Source organism: Eriocheir sinensis, chromosome 48 (genome assembly GCF_024679095.1).
Source record: "Eriocheir sinensis breed Jianghai 21 chromosome 48, ASM2467909v1, whole genome shotgun sequence".
Lineage (NCBI taxonomy): Eukaryota > Metazoa > Arthropoda > Malacostraca > Decapoda > Varunidae > Eriocheir > Eriocheir sinensis.
The window spans coordinates 928,455-953,056 of record NC_066556.1 but is presented as its reverse complement, the minus strand read 5'-3'; the positions used below and the strand labels follow the sequence as shown (position 1 = coordinate 953,056).

Sequence of the window (24,602 nt, the reverse complement as noted above, 5' to 3'; positions counted from 1 at the left end):
ATTATTCGAAATTAGGTAACGAAAAACAGCAACTATTGGCAGTATCTGATAAAGAAATCTTGACTTTCTATAAGCCAGTGTAAGGTTGGGATAAGAAAGTACTTCCATGGCAGAATGAACATATTGGATTTTTACCGCTGATCTCTGCTTTGTTCTACCATTTTCTTTCAAAGCAGCATAACAAAGGTGGTATTGATGCATGGCGCTTACGATTGCTGAATTTCACTGTCATATGTTTCTGGTGAATCCAAAATTTTGAAAGATCCTCCTCCTCACATTCAATAACTATAATCTCAAGATATTTAGAAATACTTCACCTCAGCATTGCATTACATCAAACTTTACTTATATAACTTAAACTTGGAGGTATTTCCTTTGAGCAAACATCGAGAGAAAAAATAAAACGTGTAGAACAGTCTAGAAGCATCCAGATATTTCCAGATGGATGAATGGAACGCATAACACAACGGAAGAACACTGGAAGGGCCTATACATCTCATCTAAGATACTATAAAAATAGCCGTAGTATTTTAAAGTCTCTCAGGGGCATCATTAACTTTTATTTCATTGCTTGGTAACACCGTGGACAAGCTGACCGGCGTTATTAGATTATCGTACTCGAAATATTCCATCCATCGGTTCCTGCCAAAACCCACATATGGCGGTATTCACTCAAACCTGTCATCTAAATCTTAACTGTTAACATATTCTATACGAGTGGAAAGGGTAAATCAACGCTAATTAAGCTGATTTGACTGTTGTTACCTGGGAATCATCGTCGTACACATGGCAGGCCGAGGCTGACCCTTGGTGCAGCATGCTAAATTGTCGTACTCATAACTTTGCATTATCGTTATCAAGCCCCAAAACTCTCGTATCCACACAGATAACGATGATCTAATAAATTTATCGTTGAAACTGTTAAATATTGATGATCCTCTGACTTTTTGCAATAGTTATCGGTCAGAAACTATGAAAATGCAATGCGACGAGTACGATAGTTTGACACCGTTGGCTGACCCTTGCTGGTCGTTGAGCCTACCCGGCCTCGTGCTCTAGAAATTTCGTCAGTGTGTCATGAGCAGCGTGCGAGGGTGGGTGAGAGCAGTTTGTGTTGGGAAGTGACCTCAGCAAGACCTCTGCAGCGCCGCCGGTGTGTTGAGCTTCCCGTGACCACTCCAGACCAGCGGACACCGGGGCAAGATGTCGGTGATCGGCATTGACTTCGGCAACGACGGCTGTTACATCGCCGTGGCCAGGCAGGGCGGCATAGAAACCATCGCCAATGACTACAGTTTACGCACCACCCCGTGAGTATGCCGCCTCCTCCTCCTCCCTCTTCCATATCCCTCCTCCTCCATCCTCTTCCATACCCCTCCTCCTCCATCCTCTTCCATACCCCTCCTCATCCTCCTCCTCTTTCATATCCCTCCTCCTCCCTCCTCTTCCATATCCCTCCTCCTCCCTCCTCTTCCATACCCCTCCTCCTCCTCCTCTCTCATATCCCTCCATCCTCTTCCATACCCCTCCTCCTCCTCTTCATTCTCCTCTCTTTTTTCCTCCTTCAACCCGGCGTGTGTTTCGGGCCATCATGCCGGGGTTGAATTGAGGCTTTCAGGGGTGGATATATTCACGAAATGGCGTTAATCGAAAGGGAAAGTCGATTGTGAATGCATTTTGTACCCAGGGGCCGAGGGAGGATGGGAGGGAGAGGAAGGTATGCAGACAACACAAAGTATCCCTTTCCGTAGCGAGTATTTAGGACAACATACGCATACGAGTTAAATAAAGACCGTTCCCACATTGCACCTGAGGTTCTAATTGCAGGTCTACGTTCATATTTTTCCTTACATAATCGATTCGTTCTTGAGGCCGCGTCACGCACACCAACACCACATGTCATCTAGTGTGAGGGAGATGTTGGAAGGTACTGGAAGGTTTCGTGTATGATAAAGATCGGCAACGTTTTCTACCATTTCCGTTGCTAGCCGAGTGAACGAAGACGAATACTCTTCTATTATTATACTTTCGTGTGATTGTAGTTGCTTGGGTCAGCTGTTATGTTTGTACACGTGTATGTTCGTTTCCTGCAGGTGTTATGTGTAGCAGTTATGATTGGTCTCAATAACTCGCTGATACCTCGACTTCTACTTGATCAACTGCACTTCTGTTGTCATATACGTATTCTACTACCCTTCCAACCTCCCGGAGATCAATAATAAAGTGTAGATATCGGCGCGTTCACAATACCAATCTTTACCGGGTTGGTTGTTGACTTTTTTGTTTTCTAGGTTAATTAAAGACCAGTTGATGTGGGTTCATATTTAAAGGGACTATAGTGTGTAGTTTTGGCATCATCTGCTACCACCCACCATTATCCCAGCCGTATCCACCCCTTCCCTTCCATGTCCTCGCCCTAGCTGCCTGTCAGCCATATTTCTGCTCCTTCCCTTGTCTTCGCATATCTGTCTACCTCCATGCCCTTTCCCTATCATTGCCTACCTCCCTATCTTTCCCCTGCCATGGTCTACCTCCATATTCCGCACCTGTTTCACCTGTCATTGCTTAACTACCTGTCTCTGCATACCTCCCTGCCTTTCCCCTGTCATTGCTTACTTCTATATCCTACCTCTGTTCGTCCCTGCCTTCATACACTTTCCCTGTTACTCCCAACCTCCATACCACCCCGCTATCACTATACACCACCCCTGCCATTACTCATCTATGTTCCTCCCCCTTCAGTAACCCCCCCTATACATCCCCCCTGCCCCTACCCCCTCCCATTGCTGATCTATGTTCCTCCCCAATACACTACCCCTGCTCCATCCCCTCCCATTACTGATCTGTTCCTCCCCCTTCAGTAACCCCTCTCTATACATCACCCCTGCCCCATCCCCTCCCATTACTGATCTCCCATGTTCCTCCCCCTATCAGTACCCTCCCTCCTGTATCACCACACCCCCTACACCTATCCTTTACTATTGACTTTTACCCTTATCTCTTCCCCCACCAGCAACCATCCATTCTACACTGGCTCATTCATGGCATAAAAAGGGTAGCATGGTATTTAGTAGTCCAGCCAGGGGTGTCTAGCACAGGAGATGTCAAATGGACTGTCATTTCCCTGCCAGCCTGACTTGTGTTTTGTAATGTAACCTGTTATCTAATAGGCTAAAACTTGGGAGGACTGATGAAATTACATGTGGTGCTTAGAACTGTATATACTCAGAAAACTTTGATGTAGTAAACTTTAATTGATAACTTCCTGTCAAAAGAAAAAAGGAAAAAAAAGTCTGCTTCACAGGTTTCAGTGATAAGAATTTAAAAGGGATTTCCCTCAGAAACATTCCATTAAAGCGTTACAGGAAATGGTCCATAGTATGCACTGGGCGTCTCACACAAAGGCTTGAACTAAAGGCTTATTGCCACGTCCTTGTTTATTGTTGGTTGTAGGGAGGCTGAAGCAGAGAGAGAGAGCAGTTGTGTAGTCAATCTCCATTGAGTGATCAGCATCGTGACCTTAGTCAAGCCATTAATATGCTTTTTTTTTTTTTTTTTTTTTTTTTTTTTGTGTGTGTGTGTGTGTGTGTGTGTGTGTGTGTGTGTGTGTGTGTGTGTGTGTGTGGTAACACTACAGGTCTTTCAGGAACATTCCATCCCAGAGAGAGAAACTTAAATGAACCCTCCTTGCAGAGCTGGTAAAGGGCAGGAGGTTCATTCATCAGACATGCACAGAGCACAGGGTAACATGATCAGGGTGGTTAATGCGTCTGCTGATGAGTGAGGAAAAAATGCGATTGGAACTTGTGGTATCCAAGAATAAGTAAAGGAATAATGTACTGAGATATAGAATGAAAGGAGTTTTTAATAGTTAAGAATAACTGAACAATTGTAAGTAAAGTTGATGTTAAAGGTGAGAATCAGAAAATATGGCATTGAAAAATAGAAATTATTATAGAAAGGATAAAGGAAAATTGCCAATAGAGGTGAGAATGGATGAATATGATTTGTTCAGATGTAAAGAGCATATATTCAATAGATTAAAAGTACCTACTGCTATTAGCTACTGTTAAAGAGGCAAGAATAAGGGAATGAATCGTGGTGTAACTTTAAAAAATATAAAACTTGCTGCTGGAATGCAAGGATAAAGGAATAAGCTTTGCATTGAAAGATAAAATTGAATATAAGAAAATAAAAAGAGAAAACTGTTGATAGAAGCAAGAATAAGTAAACATGATAATTCTAAGAGATGAAAGATGCATAAGTGATAGAAAGGTATTTATTAAAGGCCCAAATAGGCACCAATATGAGGGATATGAGTTGGGGTAGATGATGGAAGTGTGTACTGCTATGTGGTGTATGTGTGTGTGTGTGTGTGTCAGCAGTTAGCACCTACATAAGCAAACTGAGCTTCCTCCCACTTCAGCACATTTTTCAAGTCCCTTGCTTATGCTTTCTCTGACCTGGGAACTCTGTAGGGCTAGGAAGAATGCTTACACATTACCTGTTGTAGGTTCATAGTATGGGAAAATTGAAAGCACATGCAAATGGAAGTGAATTTATATCCTAGTCTGTCGATGAAAGTAAACTATATACATGTAAAAGCATAAGTGTGAAGTAAGTTAGGGTTATTGAATTCATGTATTGCAGGGCTCCAAGAATTTCCCTTTTCTGGCACTTTTTTAGGAGGGAGGGGACTGTTAACGACCCATGAAGCCGGCTCTCATCCTGTCTCATGACGGTGCAAATGAAGTATTGATTTTCACTTTGCTAAGGTAGTTTGGTGAGGCTAGTTATCTGATATTCACTTTGGGTCATTATAAGGAGCAGAACTGTATTACCCTGATGACAACATTGGATGGTTGTATCATCATAAAATACAGTCCATGAATAAGACAGTTTCCAGCATTTCTTGTTATGGGAAATGTGTCCAGGCTTTTAGAGGGTCTTCTTTAGTGTAGAGAAGCATCAGAGAAGGAAAGACGAAGGAGTCAGGGCAAAAGTTTAATCAGTATGGGGGTAGCAGAAGATCCAAATGCAGAAAGACTAATAATTTTCATGAAGGTCTTGAACATACTTGAGAAAATAATTAGAATGAAAGTGTTTTATCTGCATGACTCGTTAAGTTATTGATATTAGATAAATTGAGGTGTTTGAGTGGGTGTCATTTAGTTGTGGTAGAGTGGATGACCTTGTAGGGGTGGTGTGGGAAAAAAGTATGGTCGTGAGGGACATAATGAGATGCACAGGTTGTAATGTTGGCCTTTGGATGGGATTAAATATTCTCAAGTCTGCCAGGAACAGTTCAGGAGCAAGGTTGTAGGCCAGGTGAAAAGTTGAGATAAAGACAATCAAAATCACAAAGTCACAAGTCCGTATTCTCATTACAAAGCTTTATTCTACTTCTTATTGTCAGGTTGAGTGAAATGAATTGTCATGATACTTCCTTGAGCACACACACACACACACACACACACACACACACACACACACATTTTCCCTGTAAGTTGTAGTATATTAATCATGAAAGGCCAGCCAAGCCAGCATCTTTAGTATTCTTCTCAGGTATGAGGTTGTCTTCCTTTAGGGCAGTTGATGCAAGGAGGAATGCTCACCACTCCTTACGTCATGTTGTTGTGTTCCTGCCAACATAATGATCATAATAAAATGGTTTCTTTGCAACAGAGCAGTTAGTATACATATGCATAAACCATACAATTGATGGGGGTAATAATGTAATTCCTATCTAATCCAAAAAACAAATGACTTACTGAATACTTACAACTACATTTAAGCTGCAATAATACCATTCACTACAGAAAGCTAAGAAGTACACAAAAATGGTTGGAAAGTAATGCTGTAACATGGAGAAAGTGAGGATCATGGATTAGAGAAGAAATTAATGTTGATACTTTAATGACAAGAAATGGACCTGAGAAAATCACATGTGTTGAATTGGCAACAGATGGACAATGAAAGTGACAGTGGCAACCCAGATATTGTAGGAGAAGTCTGAGCACGGAGAAGACCAGGTGGGGAGAGAAAATCATAGCATTTGCCAGAGCAGCATTGAGTGCACTAACCTCAGAGGGAGGAGGAGAATGCTGGGAAAGACTTTTGTCCTCCTGTAGTAATGGCTGAAGATGGTGTGTGTGTGTGTGTGTGTCCAAAGCTGTCTTCCCAATAGTAATACAAGGGTGTGAATGTTGTCAGGTAGTATGGGGTGTTGTATCCTGTGGTGGTTGTGGTGGCGACGGGAGTGAATAAGCCAGCTCTCCATGCATAGTAATGACCTTGTGGTGGTGTTCTTGTCAGCTGGGTTGACTTAATAATAGTGTTTACATGCAGGTGCCAAGTCATGCTAAGATTTACACCTATTGATTTACCTGCTTGCATATTAGTATGTTCATACATGAACTACTTTATGGGGTTGAATATGGATATAGTACTGATTTTCCAAGGAGTGAGTGGTTACTGGGACCACCACCACTATTTTTTTTTTAAGTCTATGGAAACAGCTCAGGGGCTACTACTATTACTGTTATTTTCTACTACTACTATTTACTACTATTACTGCTACTTCAAAAAATAAATGTATAACAAAAATCATGGAATATATTAGCGGAAGAAATTGTGTGCTAAAAAACGTTCACAGTTATAAAGAAAAAAGAATATGATAAAATAGTTTTAATTAAGAATACTGCGTTATGAGCTTGACACGATACTGTAAAAAGTACAATTAGATAAGGACACACTGATGTAAGGGATCGTAGATGTTAGACTCACAGTAAAATGAACTGAGAAGACAGACAGACGGTGGATCGTGGTGTGTGTGGGCAGGGGAGAGGCAATAGGTACGGCAGGGTCACCAGCGCGTGTGGGTTGTCACCTTCACTGGCCTGCCGTGCGAGAGGGATGGATTGTGTTGGTGAATGTCACCCGCTATCGGTGAGAGGGATAAACACAATACCCACACGTCTGGTTTATATTATTGAACTCCCCGCGAGGCTGACTTGAGTAGAGTTGAAGGGGCGTATTCACAGCAGACAGGAGGGCGTCAGACGTGGCTGGTTGCCTTCGGGTTGTTTGATGTTTTGTACATATATGTTTTCTTAGTAGCTTTACCCGTTTCTATTTTTACAATGAGTCAAGTTCGTAATGTTCCCTTATTTTGTCATTTAATTTAGTGTGTGTGTGTGTTGATGTTACCCTCACATCATATATCATGGCACAGATCCAGTATTTGTTGATGTTTACTTGAGCGGCGGGAAAGAAAACTGAACTGACGACAAACCAAATAGCCAGAGGGAAGAATATTAATTTACTTTTACTCCTTATTGAATGAAAGGAGGCTGGGAGAAAGGACTGGATGGTACCGTAGGGGGAAAGGGTCTTGTGGGTTGAAGGATCAGTGGTCTGGTTGGCCAAAGAAGGCAAGAGAGACGTGGACGAGGCGGTGGTTGTGTGGTGACGTCACGGAGTCCCTGATGCCTTGCCCTGTGCTGACTCACTCACATTCATGCATCCAGACTCCCTCCAGTCTCTCCTACGTGCTCTGAGATAACCCCCAAATCCCCTTCTATCCTCTTTCTTTCCTCTCCTACCCACTATACATATTTCCCAAGTCTTCTGTCCTCCCTATATTTTTTTCCCTCCTACCCACAAAATATTTTCCTCAAGTCCCCTCTCTCGTCCCACTTTTCCTCTCCTCCCACTTTTCCTCTCCTATCCCCATTCTTCAAGTCTACCTCTATCCTCTCTCCTCTCCTGCCTTCAATATATATTCGTTTCCATCTCTCCTTTTTTTTCCCTCCTATCCACAATACATATTCAAGTCTTACTCTATCCCCCTTTCCCTCTCCTATCCACAATATTTATTCCTCAAGTCTATCCTCCCTTTCCTCTTCTACGCATAAGCTTTCACATTCTTCCCGTCCTTTTTTTTTTCCGTGCCAAGTTAGCCTCTTCCATTGTGTAGTATTACTTAATTTAAAGAGCTCCTGTTTTCTGGCATTCTTTATATTTTGTCTGATTTTCGTCACGCCAACTTGGTCTCACGTCCCTCCATTTTTTTTTCCTTTTCTGCTCCTAGGCTTTCACATTCTCTTTTTTGTGCATACCGAATTAGCCTCATCCGTTGTGTATTACTTGTGAGCTTCTGTTTTCTTGCATTCTTTATTTTGTCCGGTGTTCGTCACGCCTCAGCTTTGCCACGCGTCTCGCTCCTCGCCCCTTCCTCATTTTTAGGTGATGTGACGATGGGTTAAGAACGGAGGAGAGATAAAAGTGGAAGTGTGGTTGTTATCTCTGGCTGGGTGATGTGGCAAGAGAGAGATAAAGGGAGAGAGAGAATGTGTGCGTGCGTGTGTGTGTGTGTGTGTGTGACTGGCGTGTAACCTCGAAAATAAGTGACTGTCAGATCAGTGATGCATAAAAGAAGGAAAAGTGGGAGAGAAACCGGGAAAAGAAGGTGGAGGCGGTGTAACAGATACAGCGTGTGTGGTATTTGTCAGCTGCTGTGCGAGACGGGAAGGGGATTATGAGAGAGAGAGAGAGAGAGAGAGAGAGAGAGAGAGAGAGAGAGAGAATATATTACAGATTTAGAATAAAGTTCAACTGAGGGATGTGTTTGAGCTATTTTAAATTATTGAGTGTACACAATGTTATATATAGAGATCATTCGCTAGTGTGTGTGTGTGTGTGTGTGTGTGTGTGATAGTTGCACATACACGTTGCTATCTGTAATTAACAGTGAGGTTGGTTTGTCATAGATAGGGGGATAAGGGAGAGACCATAAGCGTTCTAAGTAGATATAGATATTGATATAGATATATATACACAAACTTTACCTCAGCGAGCTAGGTTGGACCTTTCACAAATACCTCTGACTCACCACCACCACCACCTCCCTTCCCTCTAGAGTTGCCACGTATCTTTATTTTTGAAACCTCGAAGAAAGGTGTTTTTGCAAGCGCAGGTGGTATCGGTCACGTTTTTCTACCCGTTTTTTTTTGTGTGTGTGTGTAAGAGTTGTGGGTGGGAAGATTACCAACACTAATTCACCGTATTAGGCTTACCAGGGAGACAAAGAGGGTGAAGGAGGGAGGGATGTCTGTTTACTAATTCGGTTTGCCACTCTTTCGGAATGCGTGAGTCTTCAATAAGCACACCGGGACACGTGATGGAGCAGGTGAGCGCCGTTAACCCGGCCCGCCCATAACCGGCGAGTTACTACCATGTCTGTGTTTTGCAAGGGATCATAGAGCACAGTTGTTTGGTTGGGGGAATGGATGAAAGGGCCTGTACAAGGGGAGAAAGTTGAAGGCGTTCAGAGGCAGGTGACACTAAATATGGAAGGGCTAGCCGCCTGGGATGACTTCTTGCCAAATTTATCCCGACCGTAGATGTGCTGGGATTAATCAAGGCTTTAAAAATCAACGTTGGGAAGGGAAGATATGCATCTTGCGCGCTCGCGCGTGCGTCTGTGTGTGTGGGTGGTGTGAAAATGATATAATATATATATATATATATATATATATATATATATATATATATATATATATATATATATATATATATATATATATATATAAACATTGGATAGATATTGATATACATGTAGATTTGAATACACGCACACATACGCGCGCGCGTGTGTGTGTGTGTGTGTGTGTGTGTGTGTGTGTTAGACATCATTTATCCTTAAGTCTGAAACTTACTCTGTATTACATTCTCAGATTGATCTGTCCTGTTGAAATGATATTCTAAGCACCTGGGCATGTAGCTGTTACTAGGGTGTTGGGGGCCTACAACCTCTTCCTCCCACCGCCACCACCATCCTCCTCACCCTTTCCCTCACCATCACCCCTCACCATAATCTTGCTTCATCATTAAAACCAGGTCTGAAGTCACAAGGGTGCACAGAAATATACTTGTATCCACACCGACATTGCCCTCCTCTACCCTATCCCAGCCCCTCTTCCTTCACCATCAGTCACCATTATCATCTACTCCTCAATGAAAACAGGCTGCCTAAATCACTAAAACGAATAAAGGTTCTTTCACATACACACACACACACACACACACACACACACACACACACACACACACACACACACACACACACTGCCACCACCACCACCACCATCATCAATGTAAACTGCCCTCACAGATGACCTTAATAATGCTCTTTTCTTCAGATCCTTCGTTGCCTTCGGGGAGAAGAACCGCGTTCTTGGCGTGGCGGCCAAGAACCAGATGACCACAAACATGAAAAACACCGTCCATTGCTTCAAGAGGCTACTGGGACGCCACTACAGGTAAGTAAAAGATGTTGCCTCCAGGGAAAATGGGAGAGAGGCTGCTTTTTGTGTGTCTACACACGTTTCTTTTTCTTTTTAGGGGGGTTATTTATATTTTAGGGGTAAAAAGAGACAGTCCATGGAGGTTACAAAGTCAGAAGATGAGAAATTGCCTAACACATTCCTCTCCAGTATAGAGAACGGAATTAGAGGGAAAAGAAAGCTCAGTGCATCTAGTGTTTGTATGCACTCCTCAGGCCACTCTGCTGTATCGGCTTTATTGTCACGTGCAGTGATGTCTAAAAAAAACCTGTTACATTCCCTGTGTATTCCTTAATGTGTGTAATTTGTTGTAGCTCTCCCTTCAGACCTTGAGGCATGCCTTTTTTTGTTGTGGTTGTTGTGTGTATGTTGTTCTCCCTATCCAGCAATGGCTTTCACTTTCACATGGTTAATGGCCTGCAGTTTGTGTGACACTTAGCAGAGGTTGAAAGAGGATCAGGGAAAGTGTGATGCATTGCTGATGATTCATAGTGGAAGAGGCATTGGAGAAGTGTAGGATGTTCAGATGTGTAGGAGAGGCAGTGGAAAAGTGTAGGATGTTCAGCTGTGTAGGAGAGGCAGTGGATAAGTGTAAGATGTTCAGGTGTGTAGGAGAGTTGGTGAAGTGTAGGATGTTCAGGTGTGTAGGAGAGTTGGTGGAAAAGTGTAGGATGTTCAGGTGTGTAGGAGAGTTGGTGAAGTGTAGGATGTTCAGGTGTGTAGGAGAGTTGGTGGAAAAGTGTAGGATGTTCAGATGTGATGTGATGCTTTAAAAATAATATATGCTGAGAGGATATGAATTATAGATGCAAGCACTTTATTCATTTATTGGTATACAGTAAAAAAGAAAGTGTTGCATTGTAGGTGAATAGTAGTGGGAGAGGCAATGGAGAAACGTATGATCGGGTTTGATGTTTATAATGATGCTGTAAAAATAAATTTATTCTGTGAGGATATTAATTAAAGATGCAAGTACTTAGGTAGCTTATTTATTTATTTATATACAGTGAGCCCTCCAGTTTGGTAGCTAATTGGTGTCGAGGGAAAAACAAACTAAGGGGATTAATCCAACAGAAAAAAAAGGTAATTGGTGCAGAAGAGTCAAGTCAGTATTGCTTTTTTATTCATCCTGTTAACCTGCAGAGAATTTTAATGCAGGAGAACTCGTAATTAGTTAGCCAGTGATGATGCATGCACTGAAACTTAAAATTGTGTTGTGGTGACTAGTGTATGAAGGGGGGGGGGGGTATCTGAGAGTGGTGAGGGAAAGCTTGTATTGGTCACCTTCCTCTTGGACCATCTCTGCAACTGTTACTTAAAATATTTTCCAAGATTGCAGCTGGATTTCAATTTGCCAACAGAGAGGGTTAGATTGACAGATTTTAGGGGAAAACATTAGAAAATAAACTGTCAACTTTGAATCCCCAGAACTGGATGGCTTATTGTATTTAGTTTATTTTTATAGTTTATTGGTATTATTAATTTATATACAGAATAAAGTTAGTTTTTGTAGGGAAACTCAATATCCCAGGGGAGTTGTTTTCCTGATATGGATACTGATTGGAATTGTGCACATTAATTAGGTAACATAAGCTATGGTGTGGGTATTAATTAGAAGTGCTTAGGAATTAGTGAAAAGAACTTGCGGTAGTTTAATGATAAAAGAACACATCATTTAAAAAAGGTAGTCAACTAAACTTACCAAAACCTTGCCCTCCAGAGACCCCAAGATTCAATCTGAGATTCAAACGCTGTCCTACCGTACCGTTGAGCTACCGGACAGAGGCACAGGCATTGTGGTGCGCTACTTGAATGAGGAACAGACCTTCACGCCTGTCCAGGTGACCGCCATGCTCTTCACCAAGCTCAAACTCACAGCAGAGCAGGCACTTGGCATCAAGGTCAATGATGTGGTCATTGGGGTGAGTCTCTTGTGTCTATCCTGAGTATGTTGTATTCTGTTATTATTGATACACTAGACCTTAGTTTTTCCATGTTTCAGATTTCCTAGATAAAAGTCAAGATCATCAAAATTCTATGAAACAATTTAACTTTACGATCGTTTACGTTTGCCAAATAGCACTCACAGCGGCTGTAATGTTTTTATTGTGTCTAGGAAGGAGCTTGTGGATAGTTTACATTGTGTTCGTAGTAGTAGAAATAGCAGTATCTGATTAATGTTCCCATGAGAGGCATCTATGGTAGTGTGTCTGCTTCCAGTTGATAGAACTTAGAAGCGAACACATTGCAGTCTGAGCAACATTTCTTGTTTTCAGTGCAAATAATGAATGTGAAGTTCCTTTTAGTTTGTTGCTGAATAGATTGATGTGTATGTCATGGAATTGAAGGCTTGACCAATGTGAGATCTGCTGCAAATGGACCTGTAACAACAAGTAGCTAATCTTTATCTTATTCTTGTTTCCAGGTGCCGGTCTACTTCACAGATGCTGAGCGAAGAGCTATGCTGGATGCGGCAGTCACCGCCGGCCTCAACGTGCTCCGCCTCCTTAATGAGACCACCGCTACTGCCCTCTGTTATGGTATCTATAAGCAGGACCTGCCAGCTCCTGAAGAAAAGCCCAGGAATGTGGTGTTTGTGGACTGTGGGGCTGCCAGTCTTCAGGTACGTCAGGGGTGCCTGGTCACACTTACTTTCTCCTGTGCTGCAGGAGGGTACTATTTCAGCTGATTTTTTCATGCATTACAAATCCTCATTCTGATTGACTCATCATTATGGTCTGGTTCATTACACATTGTTCTTGACATTTTTATCCATTATATTACCTTGAAAAGGCTTATGGACCCATTGGAGTTCCTCCTATTGTCCCTGTGCCCCTGTGCATTCATTCTAACATCCTGCCTGGTCAAACTCTTTTGCCTCTATCTTTCAAAATCTATCCTTCCCAAAACTCATTGTTCACCGTCAAACATTACTGTTCAGCCAGACGATATAAATTTCTTTTGTGATTATTTGTGTACTGAATTTTTTTCTTGCCACTTTTGTATTACCCTCATTGCCCCATTCAGGGAGAGCTTAAGTAGCCAAAGTATTCTAATTATCTCTTGTTTATGTAGAATTTGAAAAGTTATGGCTAAGTGCAACTCTGCAAATATGTAACAAGTTTTTTTCCCTAGGTGTCTGTAGTAGCATTCAACAAGGGTAAGCTCAAGATGCTGGCCACGTCATCTGACCATAATCTTGGAGGGCGGGATTTTGATCGCCTCATGGCTCAACACTTTGCCAATGACTTCAAATCAAGATATAAGGTAAGTTCTCCTTTTTAACAACACTGTAAATATAACTGATATGTTTGTATTGTCCCCACTTCTTGAAGAGGGAATTTGGGTCCTCGCTAATGTATCTATCTTGGGTTTGGCTTTCCATTGTTTTCTTTGCTCCCCTAACAGGATGATGCCTCTGCTATTTAGTAATGTTTCAATCTGTGAGCTGCTATTAATGTGTTCTGTATTTATGAGGTTACCTTCTTCCACAACAGATTGATGCCACCTCCAACCCACGGGCCTGGGTGCGCTTGTGCTCTGAGGTAGAGAAGTTGAAGAAGCAGATGTCTGCCAACTCCACAGATCTTCCCATTAATATCGAGTGCTTCATGGATGACAAAGATGTCACCGGTAAACTCAACAGGTAAGGGGATGGAGAGTAGTAGGTGGAGCATTAGTTGTTTATTGTACTTTCACTGTCTATTAAGGCATTTTACAACATAATACAGCCCATCCATATTTTTGCAAAAAATCGTATGGTATATTGCCTTGCAAAATACAAAATGATGAACCATTATAAAGCATATACCGTATGTAAGGGTATTTTGCAGACACCTCACCCAGTTTGCACATTTCCCTCCATTTTTCCCAACATTCTCTGTTCTATTTATTTTGATATTTTGCATACATATTTATGTGTATATATCCTGCTAGAAAGATAAGCAAACAATGCATCTGCCATTTGATAACTCAGTATGATCTGTGGTTTAGCAAAAATAGCTATTTTTAAGATTGATTGTATTGGAAAAGAGAATTGTGACCTAAATCTGCTGAAACAGTTGTTACTATATAGTGTGTTAGGCCAGATTATTATGAGCCAAATAATTAATTCCTTATTACTGTGTTGATTTGGTTGGCCATGTTTGTGGGGAGGCCATGGCTGCCTTAAGTTTTCTCATCTGTACATGGTCCAGAAACAGCTGATCTTAGCATGTAAGCAAGGCCAAGTATGGCACCAAGCATAAGAGGTGAGGTGTGAGCGCTAGGTGAGCCACACCTCTTCCACACATGTCGTGCAAATTCTTGCTTCATGACATCAGTTTTCTCAATATATTTATAAATGCATAGTGTTCAATAGTTATCCCAGTTGTGTCCTGAAATTATGAATTTGCAAAGAATGAGGATGGACTGTCCCTCCTGATTTTGTTCCTTGATGCAGGGTTGATGTTATTACTCATACCATGTATAACTATGTCAGTAATTCCTCAGTATAAGAATTTGACCAGTCAGGGATTTAAGAAAAGCTTCACCACAACAGCAATAGGTGACATTCATATCTTAGACAATGAGATCAACAAACCTTTACCCTCCACAGAACTGCCATGGAGGAGATGGGTGCCCATCTGCTGAAACGTGTTGAGCACACCCTTCAGCAGTGCCTCTCTGACTCCAACCTGAAGCTGGACGACATCTCCAGTGTGGAGGTTGTTGGTGGCTCTACCCGCATCCCAGCCATCAAGCACCTCATTGAGAAGGTGTTCAAGAAGGCTCCCTCCACCACCCTCAACCAGGATGAGGCTGTGGCCCGAGGATGTGCCCTCCAGTGTGCTATGCTGTCCCCTGCCTTCAAGGTAACCATTCAAAGCTCTTGTTCGTTGTAGGTTAACATGTTTGTTTCCCCTCCAGTGTACTACTCTGTCCCTTGCTTTCATAACTAAAGGGTGTTGTTTATTTAGGGTTAATGTGCTTGTTTCCCCTCCTGTGTGTGATTGTCTTATGCTTTTAAGGTGTATAACTAGAGAGAGCTGGTATTAAGACATTTTTTTATCCCTTTTGCAGGTTCGGGAGTTCTCCATAACAGATGTGCAGCCATACAGCATCCAGTTGGTGTGGCAGGATGAGTCTGGACAAGAAGCAGACATGGAGGTCTTCCCAAAGAACCATCAGGTAACTTAACCTTATTCTCCTTTGCCTTGCAGAGGAATTTTGGTGAGAAAATTATCAAAGATGATGATGTGCGATATGAAGATTACTGACATATGCCATTGCCTGTGCTTTATAACAGTAATTTGTGGTACAAAGCTTCAGTGTAAGAATAGTTATGGGTGGTCCTGCGGTTTAGAACAGTAATATTTGTTATTGAATTTAATTGAAAGGAGAGCAATTGTAGCTGATGCTGTATTTCACAAAAATTATTACCCAGCTGCCAGTGCTTGTCCATAACTATCATCTTTGCGACAGGTCCCATTCTCCAAGATGCTGACCTTCTTCCGGAGGGAGCCCTTCACCCTCCAGGCCCAGTACATGTCGCCCGCCACCTTCCCTGACCCCATCATTGGTCACTACACCATTGAAAATGTCGGCCCTGGACCAGAAGGAGAGTCCCAGAAGGTAAATGATTGGATGTGAACCTCAGTAACCTCCCACCTCCATCAAGCAAAGATTTGAGACAGGAAAACAGAACAGAATAGGGAGAGATAGAGACTTCTGCTGCAGCCACCCCGTGGAGAGTTCCTGTGAGGGAAGAGGTTGTTGGAGATATAGATAGACAGATAGGAAAACATCGATGTACATTCTTGCACTTACATGTAACTTATGTTGAACAGGTTAAGGTGAAGGTAAGAATCAACCTCCATGGGCTGTTCACTGTGGCCTCAGCATCCCTCACGGAGAAAAAGGAAACCATTGAGGAACCTCCAGAGACCATGGAGACTGAAGAGAAGACAGACAAGGTAAGGGGAAGAAGACATCACCTTATCAGTGTTATTTTATGAAAAAAATCATCATATCATTTTGTCAGAGAGAACCACTGCCAGGGGGAGGAAGGAGAGACTAGGGTGTTGTGGTTACAGGATTTATACATCATGTCTTGTGTCCATCAAAAGGCTCCCGCCAATGACGGCCCCAACGGCACCCAGGAGGCTCCATCCGAGAACCAGACCCCACCTGAGGAGGGCACACAGCAGGAAGTAAGAGTAAAACTTTAAGCTAATAATAACAAATCAGTATCAATATTTTAAGGCCTGGGTGTTGGGTACTATTGGTTTATTAAGTTTTAATACAAGTTATATGTATTTTAATTGGTTCTTACATTCCATTTTTAGGATCTACTAGGCCTATTGGGTAGTTGACACAAAGTATATGTAGTGGCACATTACTCTTGGTTTATGTTGCAGAGTATTTGTATTTCCTATTGGCTAAGCGAGAAGACTCACTGGGTTTTGGTGTTGTGTAATATTCCATTTGCCTCCAGGGTGGGACGGGCCTCATGGTACCTAAATTAAGGCTTGGCTAAGTTTTAAGGCTTGTTGACTAATTACACCAACCCCTCCTTCTTTATCACTAGAAGATGGACACAGAAAAGTCAACAGAAACACCAGCACCATCAAAGGTACAGCACCCTAGTCTGCCCAGCACTAAATCTTCTAACCTGCCAGTGGGACATGACTCAGTCCTGTTTTTAGCTAAGAGCAGTAGATATACATATCCCACTTTTTTCTTTGTTGCTGTCTGTCCACCATCTTACAATTTTAATATGATACCTTGCATTTTAATCACTAATAATGATAATAGTAAAAAAAATTTGAGTTATATCTCTTGATGACCTTGACTTTGAATATTGTTTGCATATATCTCAGCACTGACCACACTTCCTATGTTGGCAGTCACAATACCTCATGATGCTGTTACGTTATATCCAGAATGAAAATGTGGAGAAGAAGGGAAAGAAGTGCCTCAAGACAGTGGAGCTGCCAGTGAAGGAGGTGGTGAAGGCCCACAATGCTACTCAGCTCAACAACCTGGTGGAGCGTGAGGCCCAGATGGTGCAGGCGGACAAACTGGAGAATGAAAGAATCAATGCTAAGGTGAGTTATTCTTGGACATTCTTCTAGCATTGCTTATATATGTTCTAAGGATAACCCATAGCAAAACTAGTCCAAGATTTATAGCCCCTATAAGCTTTAGTCTGATGTACTTTTACTAAGAGGATTTTACTAATGTTGTGTTCTGTTTGATGTTTTTATATGAAGAATGTGTTGTGATTCTTTTATTTTTTTCATTTTTACAGAATGCTGTTGAAGAATATGTGTATGAAATTCGAGGAAAGATCCACGAGGAGCTAGAACAATTTATTAGTGAAGCTGATAGGGATAAATTGAGTCTCCAGCTGGAGGATACAGAAAACTGGTTGTATGAGGAGGGTGAAGACTGCAAGAAACAAATCTATTTGGACAAACTGGCAGAGTTGAAGGTAAGAGTAACTTAGTTCTTCTATACTCAGCTGGAATTAACTTCTGTCTCATACTATATAAAAGATATTTTTTGATGGTATGGAGGCTTATGTATTTACAGGAGTATTATATTGGTGTAGGATTCTTTTAAGTTAAAGCAAGTTATATGAATAAATAAGATCTTTCTATTGCCCGTTATAGAATGCATTTGTAACAGCAGACATCATACATTTGTACAAAAACTTGGCACCTCATAACACACAAGAGGAATGGAGAGGAAGATTATTGGCAAAACATTGATTAGGGAACAGACAAAGGCTGAGGATATTGTCGATCACAATTGAGAATATGAAATGGACTTGGGCAGGCCATATCATGGGTAGAACTGCTAATAGATCGACAGCCAAAGTAACAGATTGGCAACTTATGAATTGTTCCCATTAGAGCAGACAAAGGACCAAGTAAAGAGATGAAATTTGAGCATTTGCTGAAGCAGGATTGAGTGCACTAACATCAGACAGAGAGGGGTGGAGCAAGTTAGGGAAGTCCTTTATCCTTTAGTAAACTAGTAATGGCTGAAGGCAATGATGTATACATACACACCATATTTTACTACAGAAACAAGGAGAACCAATCAAGACTAGGAAACGAGAGCGTGAGACCCTTCCACGAGCATTCGAGTCTCTGTCAGGCACCATCCAATTGGCACGCAAGGCCGTAGACCAGTTCAAGCAAGGAGAAGAGAAATACAACCATCTGGATGCTGCTCAGGTGGAGAAGGTAAGCTCACACACCACTGGCTTAAGCAGGACCATGCAAGCTTGAGGTTGTGTCATTCATTAACCATTAGGTGTAAGAGTTTTATGATTAATATTTTTTGGGTTGGTTAAAATGTGTCATGTGTAGATGTTATATTGTCTGACATCTTATGTGATATATTTTCTTTGAAATGTTCTTCCTCCATGTATTTTTTAGTCCAGAAATAATGGATTATAACTCCTAATATATTCTGCAGTGTGTAGTAATTGATTCATTATCAGGATTGGTTAGTGATTCTAGATTGCATTCCTTTAGAAATAATTTGTCACAAGTTCCAGGATTACTAAAGACAGAATGATGATATCCATCATGCTTGCAGGTGGAGAAGGCTGTGGTGGAGAAGCAAGACTGGATAGACAAACACCTTGGCTTGGTGAGTTCCACGGCCCTCCATGCTGACCTGCCTATCACCGCATCGCAGGTCATGTCAGAGAAGGGTTCCTTTGATGCCCTAGTCATTCCCATCATGAACAAGCCCAAGCCTAAGCCTAAGGTAAGCCCAGCTCAGGAACTTTCTTCTTGATGTGTTTAAAAATTAGCAGACACTTATAACATTAGGAAAGTAATGAGACACCTCAGGATCTGAATTTATTTTTTAATTTGAGCCTTCTGCCTTTTGTAGAGGACTATACTGTAGATTTTGTTACTGGACCATTATTTTCTATATTTCTGACTTCCTAGACAAAATTCTGGAAGATCTAAACTCAGTAATATCAAAAAGAGAAATTGGCTTTTTCTAGTGCTTATCATATTTATTTTGATTTCATTCTGAAAATTCAGAATCTCATAATTTTTAGACAATTTGTACCCCCTTCAGTCCAGGAAATGGAGGGTCCTCTTTATGTATAGCTTTTGTTGTGCCCAAGGCTGTAGTAAAAATAAATATTAATTGGTCGTATGATAGTTGTGTGATTTGAACTCACCTATTGTCAGTAAATCATTGTAGGTATTTTAATGGAATACACTGACAAAATTTCTCTCCACATCACAGGTTGAGGAGCCACCACCAGCAGACAAGGAAGCAGGCAAAAAGCAGGAGGGAGAGCAAACCAATGGCCCCAAACTGGATGAGGAACAGCAGCAACAGCAGAGCCCAAATAACCCTTCAGAACCAATGGATGTGGACTAGACCTGTACTGAGGACTAGCAATCTCGCTTCTTGTCGGAACAGCTTCTTTACCAATTCATAATAAACTTGGTAGCCCTTGAATCAAAGGATTTCTTTTACTTTTTGAATCTCTTGGTCATGGTGCAAGGAAGAGGCAAGACTGACAGACAGACAGACAGGGTGATGCAGTTGGCTGCACTGATGAGAAGGCACTTCCACTATCCACTAACCTTTTTATGAAGACTCACTTAAGGTCCACCAAATGTAATAGGTTAGTGAGTTTGTGTATCATTCTTTCATGTCAAGTCGGTGAAGTCGGGTGACACTTATTTATACATATTTTTCAACCCCCCCATATATAAGGAATGCTTGTGAGGAGGTAGCAATGAGAGGGTAATCATGTCACTGACTTGTGATGTGTTGGTGTGTTAAGGCGCTGGTGAGGTACTGTGCCCCTTCTACTGAGTAGGATTATTATATGAGTAGTGTTTAGTTTTGATTCTAGATGGAGCACTTTACTGTCAAAACTGATGATCATGAATCGGTTCTATACAGCATAGGAAGCATTAATAGTTATTGTAAATAACCAGTCCCTCTGCTAAGTAGATCTTAACTTCATATTGAAGTTTTTGAGTTGGAAGTACGACAACTTGTCATTAATCTAGCCTACAGCTTTAGTTATTTTAGGTTTGATAATGCAAGTTGAGCTGTGAGACCAGATTATTGTCTCACACTACCAACAATGACCAGTGGAAATATTCCTTATTCTGAATTATAGGATATACCTGATCATGTGATACAGGAAAATGTCCTTTAGTCTGTTGAAGCAATTGCCGTGCTGTTGGTGTGGCCTAGTTTGCTTGTTTGCGGCTATGTGCCTCTCGCCCTACCACTGCAATCATTCCACTGTTTCTGCTTATGTTGTTTGCTGGATGTATGAGTACATATTAAGATTAAGTTTGCAAGGTGTGTTCTTTTCCTGACCACATCACTGTAACCATGACCAGGAACTTTCACGTCCCATAATATACTAACTGCTGACCACACACCATAACACTGTACCCATGTGGAGGGGATCATCAGAAGTAAGTGCTTGGAAGCTGTAATTAAACAAACCTTGTAAAATGCCATCAGACCCAAGTAATTGGCTGGAGTATGAGCTCTTAACACACACAAACAAGCAGCCATTGGAAGTTTTGTTAGCTTTCTTTTAATTATTGACGTTTCATAGACCTTCAGCAGCCTCACAGAAGCAAGCAATGTGTGTACTTCATGTGGCAGTGACCTGCGCTGAAATACTTGGTGTCAACAGTTGGGTAGTAAGATAGCAAGTTAAGTGTTGACCCGCTATTTCTCCTGCACATCACTGAAGCCTGTGATAAAATAAAGCATACAAAGGAAACATGCCTCTCCAGAATTAACCTTTTAAGACTAAGTTCATTGTTGAGAGGCAGGATACGCAAAAAAGTGACAGCCAGGGAGATAGAAGGGACTGTAACTACATAGCTATGGCCCATTACAGTAGACGACTTTTGGAGAGAGAAAATAGATGTAGCTAGTAATGGATTCAGTGAACAATATCCTGTATAGTGGAGATAGGAAAAGTATTACATATAAATTTTGTTGCTTGTATTAGTTAATCCTATCAACAAACTAACCTTTCCCTTGTGAAAAGAGGCACTGTTAAATGGTAAGTAAAGCCAGAGAAACAAACCATCATGATCTCACCTACTTAAAGGAAGACCGTTAGGAGACTTGTTTGTTGTAGAAAGTGATATACTATAATCCCCCCCACACAAAAAAGGTTGGCCAATATGAAAAAAAGTGAAAAACAAATATATCTTGAGGTGGAATAGAATGACATGACGAAAGGTGACGTCTGTGAGGAGAAAATGAGCGAAAGTGATTAAGAAAAAATAAATAGATAAATAAAAGTATCGCGTCAGGCTGCTGTTTGCTGTTCGGCGTTCAGTGCAGTTGCCAGATTTTGCTACTCAGTCTATTATATTTCCCGATTTCCGACCTCCAAAACTCTCCTCCACCTCAATAACTAGACTCATTTATAATTATCATTGAAATGGTTGATTGTTGATGTCTTTTTTGCAATAGTTTAGTGTAAGAAACAAGTCAATGCAATAATCTGGCAACGCTGGAACTGCAGTGCGGCGCGGCCCGTGTCAGACCCCATGGCGGGAGGGTCGAGATTGGGAGGATAATGGAGGAGAAGAAAGAAGAAAAGAGGAACGAAAGGAGGACCTAAGAAGCGATACAAAGCGTCATAGGTCAAAAGAAGAACAAGAAGAAGAAGGAGTGGGTGAAGTTGAGGAAGGATGCGGATGACCTGAATGAGATAATTAGCAGAGAGGAAGTCGAGGTATGTTTGAAGAAGCAGAAGAATTGTATAAAAAGACGTGAAAATCTTTACCTGTGCCCACTGAGGTTATAGGCCTACGTACATTTCTTACGATAATCTTTTTTGGTATAGTTTCGAGGTAATTTCTGGTTTACTCTTTGGTTTTAGGTTACAGTGAGGCATTATCGTGTTATGGCAGGCTTATTTATTCCCTAATTATACTCATATTATTTGATTTATTTATTGGAGTTACTGGATAATTCTTCATGTCCGATTCTTTTTCTTTTTTAGGTTGCTAATAAATATTTTTATTGTTATCAGACTATGATCGAGTAGTCGAGTACCCATATCACCGAGATATCCACTCACTGAGTGGTGATCTCTCTCTCTCTCTCTCTCTCTCTCTCTCTCTCTCTCTCTCTCTCTCTCTCTCTCTCTCTCTCTCTGAAGTGAATATTTATTTTTTCGATAAAAAAATAGCATGTATAGTTATTATGGATGTACTCGATCATAGTCTAATAACAATAACAATATTTAGTAGCAACCTAAAAAAAAATCGGACATGAAGAATTATCAATAAATCCAATAAATAAATCCGAGCAACTGGTACCGGTACCGAGCAATCTGGTACCGGTACCGTACCGTTTAGCTGGTACCGTTAGTACCGGTACTGGTACCGGTACCTGCCCACCCCTACCACGTGGGCCGCGTCCACCCTCACGGCATGGCTCCGCGGACACGCTATTTTTATTGCCTTTACGAGCTTCTTAGGGCCGCGAGCAGTGTTATTTGAGGTAAGACAGTGTTAGAAGATATTATTCCGTTACAGGAGATACGGTAAAGCTGTGTTACTGGGCTGTGTGACGTCTAGTGTTAAGGTGACGGGCTTGGAGGCTTGGCAGGGCCGTGTGTTCAAGTGTTCTTATAGGTGCCAGAGATAGTGATTGCTTACCTGGTGTTACGTTATAATTGTGTTACTCTTCAGCTGTCATTGTGTTTCGTGTGTTGAGGTGACGGGCGTGGGTCTTGCCAGGGCCGTGTGTTCAAATGTTCTTATAGGTGCCAGAGACAGTGATTGCTTACCTGGTGTTACGTTATAATTGTGTTACTCTTCAGTTGTCATTGTGTTACGTGTGTGCTGTGTTATACGTGTGTTGCGGTGACGGGCGTGGGTCTTGTCAGTGACGTGTGTTCAATAGGGATGTACCGATGTATCGGTATCGGTGGTATCGGCACATTTTAAAAGTATCGGTATCGGCTCATTTTCTGCCGATACTACCGATACTTGAAGGAGTTTTGTACGTCGCATGTCACTCGTTGCAAATAATTTTGTTCAACAGAAATTGGATTTTCTTAATTGTTGAAAAAAATATTAGAAAAGTGTATTTATCTAGTATCTATTATCTATTCATATTACTTTGAATACAAGTATATAATACTTGGTATACTGGACGGTTAGGTACCGCGGACGCGTACACAGGTCTTTCTCCGCCTCTGTGGTGGACAGTGGAGTGTTTCCCATGTGGTATTACCGTATTGGTATGCTGGATTTCCCCTCCCAAGGTGCATGACTTTACTACATTTTTCTTCAATGAGTTGTAGCAGACACTTTTTGTTCCATCTCTGTAGCTTGGTGATGTCGTCTTGTAGGAAATCCGCAGCCAAGGGGTTAAGCCTACATTTTATCGCAGATACGTAGACGACACCTTTCTCACCTTTAAATCCCCTGACCACATTCCTCTGTTCCTTGAATAGCTAAATTCCAAGCGCCCTAACATGGAATTCACCGCTGAGCTAGAAAAAGATAATAGCTTATCCTTTTTAGATGTTCATATAAAAAAGTGTAGCTACGGATGGCTTCACCACCCGCAAACCAACCTTCACAGGCCTGTGCACAAGATTCAAGTCCTTTATTCCATTAACTTATTAAAGAAACGTGATCACACTAACAACACGCATTTATCACATTTGCTCGACCTATTTTACACTCCACCATGAACTATCACGCCTCAAGGTGATGTTATGTAGCAACGGTTACCCTGTACCATTTATTATTGGCAAAACACTAAATAGTCTATTGATGCATAAGGATATTCTTCAACACAGTTCCACGCCACATTGTTTACTTTCCAATAGAGTACAGATCGAGGCGCTCGAAGCCTGCAGTTAACGAACAAACTCCTCAAGCTCATCCGGTCGTTACCCACAAATTACTCTCGGTTATATTTAAAATGAACAAAACCATACAATCATTCTTCCACACCAAGGATAAAACACCTTTACAACTAGAGTCTTCTGTGACTTACAAATACACGTGTGACAGCTGCCAGGCGTCATATATAGGTAAAACAGTATTATTATCTGCATTGTAATTTTTTTCATTGTTTCTTTCACTTGTTTTTCTTCATCCCACTTTTATTTATTGCTGTTTTGAATTTAGTGTGTTTTATATTGTTCTATAGCATCTGTCTATTTTCCTTCTTTTTTTTTTGGGGGGGGGGGGTTACTTTTACGCTCCCCCT

General features: G+C 41.5%; 1 protein-coding gene and 1 long non-coding RNA gene across 3 annotated transcripts; one reads left to right on the top strand and one right to left on the bottom strand.

The window, feature by feature from the left end:
* The first annotated feature begins 1,056 nt into the window (after nt 1-1,056).
* Nucleotides 1,057-21,129, top strand: LOC126981441 (heat shock 70 kDa protein 4-like). 2 transcript variants are annotated; one of them, XM_050832478.1, is made up of 17 exons: nt 1,057-1,310; nt 10,203-10,322; nt 12,067-12,268; nt 12,772-12,969; nt 13,482-13,613; nt 13,844-13,992; nt 14,944-15,199; nt 15,408-15,515; nt 15,810-15,959; nt 16,175-16,300; nt 16,454-16,537; nt 16,915-16,959; nt 17,270-17,434; nt 17,638-17,820; nt 18,419-18,580; nt 18,939-19,112; nt 19,611-21,129. In XM_050832478.1, exons 1-17 carry the CDS (start codon nt 1,204-1,206, stop codon nt 19,746-19,748), a joined length of 2,499 nt encoding a protein of 832 aa, XP_050688435.1. In that variant the 5' UTR covers nt 1,057-1,203; the 3' UTR covers nt 19,749-21,129. The 2 variants fall into 2 exon arrangements, with proteins under 2 accessions (XP_050688435.1, XP_050688436.1); XM_050832479.1 differs by lacking the exon at nt 16,915-16,959.
* Nucleotides 3,594-9,492, bottom strand: LOC126981443 (uncharacterized). Its single transcript, XR_007733945.1, has 2 exons — nt 6,787-9,492; nt 3,594-5,642 (listed from the first exon to the last, which is right to left on the bottom strand). It is a non-coding gene; the product is annotated as an uncharacterized LOC126981443 (long non-coding RNA).
* Nucleotides 21,130-24,602: the final 3,473 nt, after the last annotated feature.

Excerpts from the sequence above, each read along its gene's own strand:
- LOC126981441 (XM_050832478.1), top strand. The coding sequence starts at position 1,204 with ATGTCGGTGATCGGCATTGACTTCGGCAACGACGGCTGTTACATCGCC. Across the intron at positions 13,614-13,843 it reads ACTTCAAATCAAGATATAAG|ATTGATGCCACCTCCAACCC; the intron begins GTAAGTTCTCCT and ends CTTCCACAACAG. Across the intron at positions 16,538-16,914 it reads AGGAGGGCACACAGCAGGAA|AAGATGGACACAGAAAAGTC; the intron begins GTAAGAGTAAAA and ends CTTTATCACTAG.